General features: G+C 49.8%; 1 protein-coding gene and 1 long non-coding RNA gene across 8 annotated transcripts in view; one reads left to right on the forward strand and one right to left on the reverse strand.

Annotated features, from left to right (window-relative positions):
* The window catches only part of GFOD1 (Gfo/Idh/MocA-like oxidoreductase domain containing 1), a 105,065-nt gene extending 97,496 nt beyond the window's left edge, over positions 1–7,569 (forward strand). For all 4 annotated transcript variants that reach the window (XM_086370807.1, XM_086370808.1, XM_086370809.1 and 1 more), the window contains one exon: positions 1–7,569. In XM_086370807.1, the coding sequence (XP_086226933.1) occupies positions 1–920 (920 nt within the window). In that variant the 3' untranslated portion in view covers positions 921–7,569.
* The window catches only part of LOC147347739 (uncharacterized), a 20,239-nt gene continuing 10,175 nt past the window's right edge, over positions 5,167–15,230 (reverse strand). For 3 of the 4 annotated variants that reach the window (XR_015152778.1, XR_015152779.1, XR_015152781.1), the window contains one exon: positions 5,167–15,205. This is a non-coding gene — a long non-coding RNA (uncharacterized LOC147347739). The remainder of the gene's footprint in view (positions 15,206–15,230) is intronic. The other variant, XR_015152780.1, reaches the window with a different exon arrangement.

Below are 15,230 nucleotides of genomic sequence, written 5' to 3' on the forward strand. Positions count from 1 at the left end.
GCATCGGCAAGAACGTCATCTGCGACCGCGCGGCCACGCCGCTGGACGCCTTCCGCATGATGTCGGCCGCCCACTACTACCCGAAGCTCATGAGCGTCATGGGCAACGTGCTGCGCTTCCTGCCGGCCTTCGTGCGCATGAAGCAGCTCATCGAGGAGGGCTACGTGGGCGAGCTGCTGGTGTGCGAGGTGCAGGTGCACAGCGGCAGCCTGCTGGGCAAGAAGTACAACTGGAGCTGCGACGACCTGATGGGCGGTGGTGGGCTGCACTCGGTGGGCACCTACATCATCGACCTGCTGACCTTCCTCACCGGTCAGAAGGCCGTCAAGGTCCACGGGCTGCTCAAGACCTTTGTGAAGCAGACCGACCACATTAAGGGCATCCGCCAGATCACCAGCGACGACTTCTGCACCTTCCAGATGGTGCTGGAGGGCGGGGTGTGCTGTACCGTCACCCTCAACTTCAACGTGCCCGGCGAGTTCAAGCAGGACGTGACCGTGGTGGGCTCGGCCGGGCGCCTCCTGGCCATGGGCACGGACCTGTACGGCCAGCGCAACAGCGCCCCGGAGCAGGAGCTGCTGGTACAGGACGCCACGCCGGTCAGCAACTCCTTGCTGCCCGAGAAGGCCTTCAGCGACATCCCCTCACCCTACCTGCGCGGCACCATCAAGATGATGCAGGCCGTGCGCCAAGCCTTCCAGGACCAGGACGATCGGCGCACGTGGGACGGCCGGCCGCTCACCATGGCTGCCACCTTCGACGACTGCCTGTATGCCCTGTGCGTGGTGGACACCATCAAACGGTCCAGCCAGACGGGCGAGTGGCAGAACATCGCGGTGATGACCGAGGAGCCCGAGCTGAGCCCTGCCTACCTGATCAGCGAGGCCATGCGGCGCAGCAGGATGTCCCTGTACTGCTAGCCCGGACTGGGGGAACCCGGACTGGGGGTACCCGGACTGGGGGACCCGGACTGGGGACCCGGCGTGACCCAAGCCTCCAGCCAGAGGATGGGGGTGGGGAACAGGCTGAGGGGTGGGGGTTGGGGGAAGGGAGAGGTAGCCTCAAGGAGTCTAGGGGCCGGGAAGTGGAAAGGGGCAGTGTGTGGGAATGGGGTCCGGGAGGCCGAGCCCCTACCGGGATGAGGGGTCCCAATCGAGACTGAGTTGGGAGGCTGCCTCTCCCTGCCCTTCAACTGTGAGCAGCCGGGAGGGATGGCTGGCCTCCGCACCACATCCATCGCGCCACCATCCCCCGCCCCCCGCCCCCCAACCCCGTCTTGGCCTTCTTTGCAAGCCAAATGCCCCTGTGCAGTCAGGGCCCCTGAATCCAACAGGCGAGCACAGCGGGCAGGAGAAGGTGCATTGTTAGGTGGCCACGCCAGCCTCTTGGTCTGGGGAGAGGCGGGGATCGGTGGCTAAAGAGAAAGTTCAGATTCCAGGAAGCCACTTACAGGGTCTACGGGGGATAAAGTACTTGGTAGCAAAGTATACAGCTTTCTTGAAGGTTGGGCCCCCGAAGCTGGAGAGAGGAGGTGTCTTCCTAATTGACTTATTGCCCTTTTCCTGGCCTGAGGCCAGGTCAAGGAGTGCCGGGAAGGGCCAGCCGAGAATCGCTTCCCTGGAGCCAAAAGGTGAGGGCAAGGGCACTGAAATAGACAAGGCAGAGAAGAAAATTTCCCTTTGGATGTGTCAGGATTAAAAGCCCACAAGGAGTCACCTTGTAACTATTTCTGATGCAGTATTGACATGGTCCTTTCACTGACCGAGGAGACAGCAGGACGGAGGTGTGGGTCTGACCACAGGCTCCTGGGCTGTTGTCCAGGCCCCGGGGCAGCCGTGAGCCCCAGGCTCGCAGGGGCAAGTCCCCATCAGAAGAGAAAGTGAGCCAGCCCTGCACCTGTCTCTCCTGGCAAGCTGGGGAAGGGCTCCTAGGAGAGTCCCCCACTTTGTGGATTTTAAAAGGGAAGCCTTCAGGTTCACACAGATATAATCGTCTTCCCTTTGGGGGAGAAAAATGTCAAGGCTCTTTTCCTTATTTGGACCTTTGTTCTCATGCATCAAAAAAGTGAAAACTTCTGACTAGGTATTAAAAGGACAATAAGGAACATTATATTCAGTATTTCTAAATGGGGTTTAGAACCCTCTGAGGTGTATAGTTTGCTTAGGCTTGAGAAAGCTAATGTAGGAGAAAACATCTTCTCCCTCCCCTGGTCTCCTATCCCTCTTGTCTTAACGCCCTCTGCTTACTGAGCTTTTACTGGAGATGGCAAACTGCAGGCTTGGAGCAGGCGGTGCCAGAGGGAACGACCAGAGACAGACAGACAGACACACACGTTTATAAATGCTCTCTACCACCATTGTCACTAAAATCCCTCTTGGGAATTCAGACCTGGTCTTGAAAGAAAGCTTAAGTCAAATACATTTTGAAAATGAGGACTTATCCTATTGTTTCCTTTTCTTAATTCTTCACCACACATAGGATATTTGTTGAGGTTGGCTGTTGAGAGGGTTACTTGTAAGTCTACGGAGTCTGTTCACAGTCACAGAAACCCGCTGTTGTCTTTGGCACACAAGTAACATTTGGAGTCTTTTCAGATGGCCCGCAGTGGAACTGGAAGGGAATTTAAGGGGCTGAGAGTGCACCCCAGGCTCTGAGCAGGCAAAGTCTCAAAATGAACTAACTGATCAGTTGCTCCTCCATCCTCATACGCTATGCATCCCAGACTGACCCTGAGTGCAGTGGCGCCATGTCCAAACATTCCCTGGGAATGTTGGTATTTTCTAGCACAGAGGAGTAGGAATTATCTTCCTAGAAAGAATTTCCCTGCTTCCCGGGCCTTCCTGCCATGTGGGAAGGTTAGTCGGCTACAACTCTCCATCACACGATTTGTTCCTTCTCCATTGACAGAATCAGCATGCCAGCTTTTGTAGCTAACAGCTCAAAACTAGAAGTTTGGTAGCATGGAAGTCTTTCAGTGAGAGTTTGAGTGGAAAGCCGTGCCATGGACTTTTGGGGTTCAGATTCTCCTAAATTCTAAATTCCTCTCTGGATAAATAGCTTTTGTAGAAGCTGAGTAGAAAGAATTTTTTTTTCCTAGTTGGCCCAAAGGGGTGGGATCGAGGATGAAAAGAAAGGAAACTAGTGACCCTATGGGTCTCATTTTTCTAAGTCATTTATAATCTAAGTAGAGCTGTTCCTGGGGGTTCAATTTTGCTTCTGTACTTTAAATACTTGGAAGTTCTTTCCCCCTCAAAGATCTCTGAGCTCTGTGATGAATATTTAGTGTCTAAAACAAAAATTCTCATTTGAGGCTGGGGTATATGGAAGAATATATATTCTTAAAAAGCAGCATGAAAAATAGTAAGTGTACTCAAATTTTATCTACTGAAATGCATGTGATAGGTAGATGCAGGAACAGGTGGAAGAAAAGGCCTAGATGGTTTATTTTGTTAATAGAAAAGCTACAGTACATGGCTTCGTTAGTGCTCCTTTGGCCCCAGTCCTGTCACTTGCAAAGACTTTATTAGGAGCCACAATATAAAGTTGAAATCTCCAGCTCGCAACAACATTCTCTAGGACTTTGTCCCAGCCCAGCACCCCCAGCAGTACCCTCAGGGGACTGGGTATCCTTGGTTGGATTGGAGCTTAGATGAAGCTTCTGGAGTCATCCAGCCCCTCTCTCTGCCTTGTTGAATGTGTTTCAAGGGTCCAGCATCATGGAGGCTCCATTTCAGGATCATCATAGTTAGTCCCCACTCGCCTGGTTTGTCCCCATAATTGTTTTGGGGGGCCTCCGATAACTGGATGTTTGGCTCGTGCCACTGCTGGCCTCAGAAGATGTTCCAGATTCTGAGAGAGGGTGTAAGGGGTGCTCACCTGGTGCCCACAAGTGTTTAGGAATGCTCTGTGCTTATTTGGAAGGTTTGGGTTCTCTGAGTTTTCTCCTGGAGAGCTGGTGACCCCTGTCAGCTCCCCCTATGACTCCTCTTCACCCCCCTGGGAGAGGTGCGGCAGGGGACCACAGGGCCTTCTCAGCCCACCTTGGGCCTCTCAGGGCAGTCTTGGCCGACTCCAGCTGAAGCGGAAGTTCTCCAGGCCCTTTTTCCCTCTGCAGAGAGCCATCTCAGTCCTCCCTGTGTGCCCACATTTCCTGATCATCTGCTGTGTTTAGGGTATTTTAAGTGTGGTGGTTTAGTTGCTCAGTCGTATCTAACTTTTGCAACCCTGTAGACTGTAGCCCACCAGGCTCCTCTGTCCATGGGATTTTCCAAGCAAGAATACTGGAGTGGGTTGCCATTCCTTTCTCCAGGGGATCTTCCTGGCCCAGGGATTGAACCGGGGTCGCCTGCATTGCAGGTGGATTCTTTGCCAACTGAGCCAAGTACATCCTCTTACTTAATCCATAAAACCACCCTATAGTTTTGGGGATTGTTAGTCCCATTTTACACATAAGAAAATTGAGGCTGAGAGGATGAGTCACCTGCCCAGGGTCACAAAACTGTGAAGTACAAGAGGGGTCGCCTGAATCCAAAAACCTTCCTTCTCCAAACCTCATGGCTTCCCACGAAGGAAGGTGTGCTCTCTGCAGTTCTTTGCCGGGCAAGAAAGCTCTCCTTGTTGACCCCTGTCGGGGTCTGTGGGGCCACAGTGATTCGACACTCTGCCCTGCATGGGGCTCCCCTCTGCGGCTGTCAACACCTCCCCGTGGAGCCGGGTGTCACATTTGCTGTTCTGCCAGAAGTTTCCTTGTAGAGCTGCAAATAGAAGAGTTGATTTTTCTTCCTCTTCCAAACTGGAAATACCACTCAGCTTCTTTTAAAATCAACTTCCTAAGTTGATTCTGATGGCAGGCGATGCAGCCAACCGCAGAGCTGGAGATTTTTAAGAAGTTGTTGGCTGATTGTTACAAGGTTGTGCTCTCGCTGGTCCTAATAACATAGGAAAATGTCTCTTCTCAGGGAGCAGGGCGTTGACAGTGCATCTGACTTGGATGTTAGCTGTGCATGGCATTTGTACCTTTAGACTCTCTTAATTCTTGATCTTGTCTCATAGCCGCAGCTGTTGAATTGGACCTGTGGTCAAAGATGAGGTTTCTAATTGCATCGCTTTTATCCTGGTGGGTATGGTGGAATGGGGGAAATTCAGCATTGGTAAGGGTACCCTGGGGAGAAAGTAACTCCAGCTGCAGCTGAAGGGACTTCAGAGCCAATATATTCAGTAGTTCCTTTTGCATCCCCAAGAGGTTGTTGTCATTCAGTTGCTAAGTCGTGTCCAACTCTTTGCAACCCCATGGACTGCAGCACACCAGGCATCCCTGTCCTTGGCTATCTTCCTGAGTTTGCTCAAACTCATGTCCGTTGAGTTGATGATGCCATCCAATCATTTTGTCCTCAGGTCACCCCATTTTTCCTCTGCCCTCAGTCTTTCCCAGCATCAGGGTCTTATCCAATGAGTCAGCTCTTCACATCAGGTGGCCATAGTGTTGGAGCTTCAGCACCAGTCCTTCCAATGAATATTCGGGGTAGATTTCCTTTAGGATCGACTGGTTGATCTCCTTGCTGTCCAAGGGACTCCCAGGAGTCTTCTCTAGCACCCCAAGAGGCTAAGTAATGCAAAAAAAAAAAGGAACTGAATATGCCACTTCTCAGCCAGGACTGGAACCCCAGTTTTCTGACTCAGTCCCATCCTGCCTCCCGCAGCATCTCAGAACTCTCAGGTGGGAAGAGGGAGGCCCACAGCGGTGACGTGACTTGCCCGAGGTCCCAGGGCTCGTTGGTAGAAGAGTTGCAGTGAGAACTGGGGCCTGCAGCTGCCTGTATTCCCTGAGCTCTTAAGCTGAATTCACTTAAAAAATTATGTCTCAAATGTAGTCTGAAGACTAGCTGTTTAGAATTTCCCATTGTGACTGTAATGTGCGCAGTGGTCTAGAGTTTGTATTGTGTCTGGCGAGGATGGGGAATGTACGTTCAGATGGTCACCTCTGAGAGTCCCTGAGGCCCTCTCTCCTAGGCCCCGCCCCATGGGTCCAGATCTAGGCCTTGACCAGCTTAGGACTCCTGTTCCACCACTGTCTCTCCGTTTTCAGGCTTCCAAAGCCTGCAGGTCACGGGCCAGAGGCCACGACTGGAGAGTTTCTTTTTTTGAAATCAACTCTCAGAGCCCTGCACTTCAGTTCCCTTTTGGGGACAGCAAGACAGGTAATGTGACAATGCTTCTCTGCAGCCCCCAGGCGCCTGCCCAGCCTGCCGCAGCCCCGGCAGAGAAGTGCGCAGGGCAGCGCCCCTGGTTTGAGGGGACAACCCTGAACTGGCCTTTAGGACTCCTCCCAAGAGGCGTGCAAACCTTCAGTGCTGCTTTCAGAGGCGATGGGCTCAGTGGTGTTGTCAGAGTTTGGAGGTGAAGTCAGTAAGCACCGCGGACCTGAGTGACCACACCAGTTTTAGCAGCAGAAGGCGGTGGCCTACTGACTCTCTCTCTGTTACATCACTGTTCCTATTTGCTGGAGCCCTTGAGAGGGCCACCCGAGCGTCTGGCTCTCAGTCAGGCTGCTACAGCATTGCACTACTGAATACTCTTGAATCCGTTGCCCTCGTCTGTCCACGGCAATAGTGAGTAGAGGGATGACCAGACCATGTCACGTGTAGGGGCTCCGTGCTTGGCGTGGCAGCCAAGCTTGCCGGGGTGGTGTGAACAGGGTCCCCAGAGCAACCCTGGTGTCCGCGGTCTTTCCCCGTCTGGGTCTCTGCTGTCCCCTGCAGCCATCACAAGGGCTATGTTGTTGTTGGCAGAGCCCTGAGGTTTCTCCCCATAAACCCGATGACTGCTTGGTAATTCTTGTCCGTGGCTGGGAAACAAAACCCAAGCTGGCGACCTACCCTGTTCCTTTGCTGCCCTTTTCTCTGTCCGGCATCCAGCCATGTTTAGTATTCTGGCCCTGTGCCTTGCCCAGGGGAGGCAGAAGTTTCTAGTGATTATGGCTTTCTGTTTGTTGCCCGGTGCTTTTACTGTGTTTTATTTTTTAACCAAAATTGCATCTGTTTGGTTGTCAGTGTTGAGTATGTATTTATTGTGTTTTACAAACATGAGTATATATGTATGTATCTGTATAAAAACTTATCTATGAAAAGTCAAGGCATGTAAACTAGATATTTTAAAGAGTTATTTATCAAGGGGAAAAAAGATGTGTGTTATAAAGTAAACAGAGTCTATATTTTATATATAATGTAGATAGCAAAACATAGCTTATAAATTATAGAAAGTTTGGGTTTTCTTTTTTTATTATTAAAGCAAAAAAAAAAAAAAAAAGACAATGAATGCAACTGTTCTTAGTGTTTTACAAGCTGAACTGCTGTGGGTGGTGGCCTTCCCTCCCAGGCCCTCGGGTTGAACAGTCTGTGCTCCGGGCCTGATGCCCGTGTTATGTCTGCGATGCTCTGGGGGCCACGGCTTACCATCACCCCGCCAGCTGACATGTGCCACTTCAAATGTGGCTTCCTGCTGTCCTCCCCAATTGACGTTGGTGGGATAAAGGAATGGAAGTAGCAAATAAAGATTGAAGAGAAGATGTAACTCCAGCTGCTTTATTGTTTATTAGACCCGGGTCTTCTTGCTGATGAGCTAGGTTCCTGGTCGAATTGTGGGATGTGAAGCAAGAATGGGGGTGGGAATGAGACGGTGCATCTGGGGTGTGGGGGTGTGTCTAGGCGGGGAGGAGGGGGTCTGTTCTGGTGTCAGCACCCATGAGGCTGAGCAGTGGAATCCACTCTGCTTTTTTAATGGTAGATGTATTGGAAGCTAGAACTGGAGGCACTTTGGACCATCTGGCTCAAATCCTGGTTCTAATTTTGAAAATGTGGACATGGAAGGGAAATAACCTAAGGCCACTCAGAGTGTGTGTGTGTGTGAGAAAGCCCAAACCAGGCAAACAAGATGACAACAGAGACCTTAGACTGGGGAGCAAATTTCAGGATTCTCTGGTATACCCAGATCTTAACCTAACACCTCCCACCAAGCTCTATAAGACACATTCAAACAGGCTCCGTTGACTCTTTACAAGAGCATCTTTGCTTTGTTCTTAGCAGCATTTAAGGGCCACCATTGTGGACTGAGGTCAGCTGAATCTGAGATTTGTGTGGATGAGGTCTCTCGTGGATAGGCTGGTCTTTCCACCCTCTACTGTCTTAGAGAACACACAGGTAATTCTTCTGGTCCATGCTTTCCCTTCACGTAAAAACAGGAAATAGGAAGAAATATACAGAAGCTGAGATCTCATTGTTCATTTCTTATTGAGCAGGTCGTGATGTTAATGCATTCAGAACACAGCCCATCCTTTAAGACAAAAAGGTGCAGCAAATGCCTGTGTTCACATGGATCCTGACGATACACGTGTAACATCTCATACTTGGGACAGTGCAGTAAGTCTGAGCTCGGTTCTGAAGAAGGCAGTGAGAGGGGCTTCTTTATCAAAGCTGCAAGTGCCATGTGCCCAACTGTAAAATATTGTGCCATGGGGTCCAGTTCTCCAGTTCTTCTAGCCACATGGCCTGGGAACCAGCCCCTGGTGAAAGACTCCACGCTCCTGAGCATTTATGTACATTTTCAATCCAAGAGCAAGTTGTTCCTTCACAGGTTTGGAATTTCTTTGTGATGCTGGTTTCTCTCAATATAAGCTTATTTCTTGTTACAGAAACGGGATTCTGCTGTGTCCTACTGAATCACAGGATGTGATCACAGTGCTTTCATAGTCTCTGGACTGTGGTTTAAAAAGAATAGTTGCAATTACATTGCAAGTCATTCAGGTTGTAGCTGATGGATCAAACAAAGAGTACTCTGTGTCCCCCTGTGCCTGTCGGCCTCCCCTCCCCCGCTGCAGCCCCCCCCCACCCCCCCCCCCCCCCGCCACACACACACTTTGTTTTTACCTCCTGCTTCTTTTGTGTATTTTTAGTGCCTGTTGTGACAAGTTTGTGTGATACAACCTGAAACACAGAATGACTGCTACAATTGTTATGAGAATAAAATGCACATCTACCAAGTATGCAGAAGTTTGTATAGAAATGAAAAAATAACAATTCCAGCTCACTCTAAGTTGTATGCTCCCATTTTATCATCCTGTGTGCATGCCAAGTCGCTTCAGTTATGTCCAACTCTGTGCAACCCTATGGACTACAGCCCTCTAGGCTCCTCTGTCCATGGGGATTCTCCAGGCAAGAATACTGGAGTGGGTTGCCATGCCCTCCTCCAGGGGATCCTTCTGACCCAGGGATTGAACCCACATCCCTTAAGTCTCCTGCATTGGCAGGCGTGTTCTTTACCAGTAGCGCCACCTGGGAAGCCCTTTATCAACCCACACTTAGCCTTAATCTTGCCTAAGCAGAAAAGATCCCTCTGCCTAGATATTCCTAGCCAGTGCCTACATGCTCTGGTCAGTAGCAGCGCCCTCTGCTGGAAGGTTGGCCAGGAAGTGCAGGAATAGAAATGGAACGAGACACCACCTCATAGAGTTTGAGCCATGTCATGACCAATTAAGACAGCGTGACAGCTTACCTGAACCAAAACTTTGACAAAGAAGCTGATGTGAAACATTCAGAATTCTTTGGCTTGTTCATTCAAGTTCAGGTTTCCTTTGGAAGCCTATCTCTGAGTTTCCCACTGCTGGTGAATTCCTGAGAAGTGACTTGCACTAGGACAGCCATTGCAGGTTTGCTGTGGTCCAGGCACAGCTCTCAGGATGAACTCACATCTAAGCTGGTGGTTGGACTTCCTCCAGAAATACCCCAATGAAGGGAGCACCTTTCTGTCCTAAAGTTACACAGATTGTGATCACCTGGGGTCCAACCAGACTCTCCCTTTTAGCCACAAGGGAGGATGAAGGACTAACTTTAGGAGCGACTTCTTGGGCAGTTACAGATTCATTCCTTTCTTGATTGATGGTGTGTACATGGATGGGGCTCAATCCCAGAATTACTGCCTGGGGTGTACACGTTCGGAAGTCCCATTGTCTCTGACCCATTCATCATTGGCCATCAGCGCCTTGGAAGAAGAATGCCCTGGGGAGGAAGAACCCTAAGAGGGCTGTGAGCAGCTGCAGTGGGTGTGGAGATGATGTCTACAAGCCCACGAGGCCCCAGGGAGTCCCCAGTCTGGCAATTTGCCCCCCAAAGTCACTACCTCCCTTTTAGAGTGCACTGAGGGGTCTAAATCAGGCAGAAGCCAGACCAAAGCTGTTTGAAGCTGCCTGGGGAATGGTGACTCATTCCAGACTCTTCAAAACCGGAGAACAAGCAGGCATAATAGCTGGTGAAACTACAGGCAGGGAAGCAAGGCCAGAGGCCCTGCTGTCTTTCCAGACCTTCTGAGGCAGCTTGTCGGGGATGCGGTGGCTAACAGGTGAGCCTGGAGCACTGGTCCATTTAATGGTGCTGAACTCAGGGATCTGGCTTGGCACTCAGGTTCTGCTGTGAAGCAGAAGGAAGCCATCCTGGGACAAGCAGGTCTGCGTAGGCTGTGAGATGCTAAAAAGCCTGGATCACTGAGGAAGCAAGGGGGTGGGGACGTATGGGGAAAAAAGAGAAGGAACTGGGGTTATGGGATTGGCTGGGCAGCAGGGGGAATACAGGGCAGAAGCAAGAGTGGATACTGATGCCAAGGGTAAAAAGAGGAAGAGGGAAGAACTGGAGACGGGTCAGAGGCATGCATTTGACATATGGAAAGTTCTGGAGATAAGTAAAGGGTACATGAGATATCTGAAACGCAGTTGCTCTGTGGCTGACAGGCCTGATCTGTGCTCTGAGAACAGCTTGGATGAGGAGGAGGACAGCGGATGAGAAAGCATGAGGGCGGAATTCTTACAGAACTTGGCAGCGTCCGGCTGACTCACTTCTGGAGCTGTGCACGGGGATCCAACAGTCAGCATTTGCTGGAACAATTTCCATACGCGCCTCTGTTAAGTGAGCACCAGACCCCAAATGCACCCTGCATCCCTTCCTCCGCTCATGTTGCTTCTCCTGTTTGCAATCCCCACGCCCCCCGCCTCAAACCTGAAGTTGTCAAGGATTCACCAGCTGCCATTTCACCCTGTCCTTTGACACATTCAGGAATCTTCCAGATAGCCTTTTTCTTTTTTTTTCTGAACACACAGAATCTCACATCCCTCTTCAGCTTTCAGAGACCCTGCCCACCAGGCCATCACTACAACCTGCTTTCTCCTCTCCCGCTGGAGCTTTTCTGACGACAGTCTCCTGAGGGAGCAGGCTTGGCCCGGCAGGACTGATAGCCGTCAGCTGCACCCAGCCCTGGCCTCTGTTGTCTTGAGCCCCACCTCAGTCCTCGGATCTGTCCCGGGTCTCGTCATGTGGACATCCAGGCAAAGGCTGATTCCTTTCTCTCCTCCGGCTGTGTCTCAGCCCTTCCCAGCCTGCTCTCATTCCCCAGCTGGACTCTCTCCCTGTCCACTGAGCTCTCCCTTCATCCTTCAGTTGGGCCAGAGTCTTTGAACTTGGATAGAAAGAAAAAAACCCAAACCAAATCAGCAAAATACATCTTCATCTGCATTAACTCTAACTGAAACTTGGCATCTTCTTCAATTGTGGCATCAAATTCCAGTTGGATGAGCAGTGTCTGTGACTTTACCCCCACTAAGAATCACATGTATCTTCAGATCTCATCATTGGCTTTTGCAGATATTTTGAAATACCATGTATACTTGTCACTTCTCTAAAACTATGGAAATCATTAGACTATCACCAGATCTTTTAATTTATTAATAATACTTCAATAAAAAGCCCATACATTGGCCTATCACAAGTTTTAAAAATTGGGGGGACAACTATGACAACATAATTTGTTACTTTGTAGCCACAGGTACCTTATTTTATACATTCAAAAACATTATTCCGGGGGTTAAATACATTATGCCAAAAAGGGATCCACTGGCTTCACCAGATTGCCAAAGATATTCGAGACACGAAAATGCTGAGAACCCCTGCGTGTGGCAGAAATAGCCTTGGCATGACCCTTGTTCTCAACTATAAAATTTTTCCATGGTTATTGAATATGATTTAAACAATACACAATTAATTGAAAAGAGATACTCTGAAATCTGAAGACCCTTTCTGGGTGTCCAAACCCTTGTCTTTAGGAAGTTCTTGCTTCAAAGCCCTGTTTCCCAAACAAAGCAGAGCATCAGAACCAGAAGGGTGCCCTGCACCAAAAACCACCTGAACTGATCTGGGGGCAGAAGAGATTTTTAAAAATGTGAATGACACAGGCATCTATTAAACAGCCCACTCTGTTCAAGGAGGTATTATACAATGAAAGTTAAAATCTGTTTCATCCCGGGCCCTCATTCCACTTTTTAGAGGTAACCCCCATTCACAGGGCTCCCCCAGTACTCAGTGGTAAAGAATCTGCCTGCCCATGCAGGGGACATGGGTTTGATCCCTGGGTCTGGAAGATCCCCTGGAGAAGGAAATGGCAACCCTTGCCAGTAATCTTGCCTGGAGAATCCCATGGACAGAGGAGCCTGGCGGGCTACAGTCCACAGGTTTGCAGAAGAGTTAGTCACGACTTAGCAAGTAAACAACAACAACCTATTCACAATTTATACCTTTCCCTGAAATTATCCCAATACACACACCAATATTGTGTGTGCTGTACACACGGTGGCATCTTGTTCTTTTTTTCTTAATGCATTTTGACCTCTTTCCACAGTAGCCTGTATCATTGACTTCATTCTTTTTCATGGCTTTGTCGAAAAAATCTACATGAAAAATTCTAACTAAAAAATTTTAAGGCTCTGAAGACAGATGGTAATGGTTACATAATCATGCGAATTTCTGAGAACCACTGACCCACCCACTTAAAGATGGTACATTTCGTGTTTTGTTGGGGCTTCCCTGGTGACTCAGTGGTAAAGTGCCCACCTGCCAATGCAAGGGGCATGGGTTCAATCCCTGGGTCAGGAAGGTCGTGTGGAGGAGGAAATGGCTACCTACTTCAATATTCTTGCCTGAAAAAATCTCATGGAGAGAAGAGCCTGGGGTCCATGGGCTCACAAAGAGTCAGACATGCCTGAGTGACTGGGTACAGCATGTATATTTAACCACAATATATAAAAAAAGGTTAAGCTCCGCAGGTAATGGAGCCGCAGGCCCCCAGTTCCTCCCCAACCTCCCTTCAGGTCAGCTAGCTCGACATCTTGGAAACGCCTCCTCTTTTTTGCCTCTTTGCTGCCATCCAGAGTCCCCTTGTCCCTATTTCTTTTCAGAAACAAAAGCTCCCTTTTCCACAGGTGCCTGTTACCAGAGTGAAAGTGGATGAAAGCTTCTCTCCTAATCCTGTCAGAAGTCAGCAGACAGCTGGCATGGCCACGGACAGTCCAGGCTCTGGTGGGGACTGAATCCTTTTCAGCTCTGGAATGCCTTTCATCCTCCGTGTTGAAAGCTTTGCGGAAATGAGGCCAGGGCTTGTGAAACAATTCAAGCCTGGTTGCAAACAACCCCTAGAGTCTACGCTAACGCTTCCTCGTATTTTTTTTCAGTGGCGTTTTGACATCCTTCACCCAGCTAAAGGGTTCGGAAAAAACCTTTTCACGAGGAGCCTATTCAGATAAGTTCAGTTCAGTACAGTCACTCAGTCGTGTCCGACTCTGCGATCCCATGGACTGCAGCACAGCAGGCTTCCCTGTCCTTTACCAACTCCGGGAGCTTGCTCAAACTCATGTCCATCGAGTCAGTGATGCCATCCAACCAACTCATCCTCTGTCATCCCCTTCTCCTCCTGCCTTCAATCTTTCCCAGCATCAGGGTCTTTTCCAATGAGCTGGTTCTTTGCATCAGGTGGCCAAAGTATCGGAGTTTCAGCTTTAGCATCAGTCCTTCCGATGAATATTTAGGACTGATTTCCTTTAGGATGGACTGGTTGGATCTTCTTCCAGTCCAAGGGACTCTCAAGAGTCTTCTCCAACACCACAATTCAAAAGCATCAATTCTTCGGCACTCAGCTTTCTTTATAGTCCAACTCTCACATCGATACATGACTACTGCAAAAACCATAGCCTTGACTAGATGGACCTTTGTTGGCAAAGTAATGTCTCTGCTTTTTAATATGCTGTCTAGGTTGGTCATAGCTTTTCTTCCAAGGAGCAAGCGTCTTTTAATTTCATGGCTACAGTCACCATCTGCAGTGATTTTGGAGGCTCCCAAAATAATCTCTGTTTCCATTGTTTCCCCATCTATTTGCCATGAAGTGATGGGACTGGATGTCATGATCTTAGTTTTACACACCCTGAAATTCAGCACCATGTGGGGAATCTGTAGCGTTTAAGGCACTCCCATTGATCCGTGGACGCTGGAGCAGTTAAGATCAGAGGGAACAAGAGCTGGCCCAGAGCACAGCTTCATGGACCTGTCACTCCAGGCAGGTTCTCCCAGAGGGTCCATCCATCGGTGTGACATCAAGTCCGTGGGAAGTGTTGCCTTGGCTACAGACGGGCGTAGGGTACCAAGGTACACAACTTATTTTAGTCACCTGGAGGAGTTACTGAGGCACCAGATTCTTGTCTCTCCCTGTGAAGGGATCCCTTAAACTCCCATTTTTATTGTAAAAGCCTCCATGCCTCCTTCCCACATTCAGGTGGCCTGGCTCTGGGAGTTTGACCCAGCCTCATCAGTAGGTCCTGCTGTGAGGTGACTCTAGTGAAGAGGAGGGTTTTCCCACTGCTCTGTCCCTCCCTGGAGGGCTTGACCGAGTTGCTGCAGACACCAGCATTTCAACATTTTGGAGAAGGAGGTTTTGGTTTGGTGAGGCATGGCCCTGAACTTGTAAGTTCATTGGAGATGCTTTTCAATTTTCAACTCCCTATGTCATTACTAACACCTGCTTCTCTGGAAGGTCTCATTGGGCATCACTCCACCCGACCACCACCCCCCCGACGCCCCCAGCACTGCGTGTCCACCCGTTCATGAACTCTGTTCCATGTGCCCCCTCTATCAGACTTTTACCAGCTCACACATCCTTTCTATGAGTCACTGTGGCCTCGCCTGGTCCGGGCAGAGATCATCTTCAAGACAGAGGATCCATGGAGCCGCAGAGATCTGGCTGGAAGGCTGGCCCCATCCATGGTGTTTTCATCTCATTGCTGCCTTTCCTCTGAGATCAGATGGTTCTCAGACCTCATTCTGTGACTGAGGTCCTGGCCATTACCCTATAAGGTGAAGTAAAGGAGTCAG

Source organism: Bos grunniens, chromosome 23 (assembly GCF_055505025.1).
Source record: "Bos grunniens cultivar Pamir isolate PY7600 chromosome 23, Bosgru_T2T1.0, whole genome shotgun sequence".
Classification (NCBI taxonomy): Eukaryota; Metazoa; Chordata; class Mammalia; order Artiodactyla; family Bovidae; genus Bos; species Bos grunniens.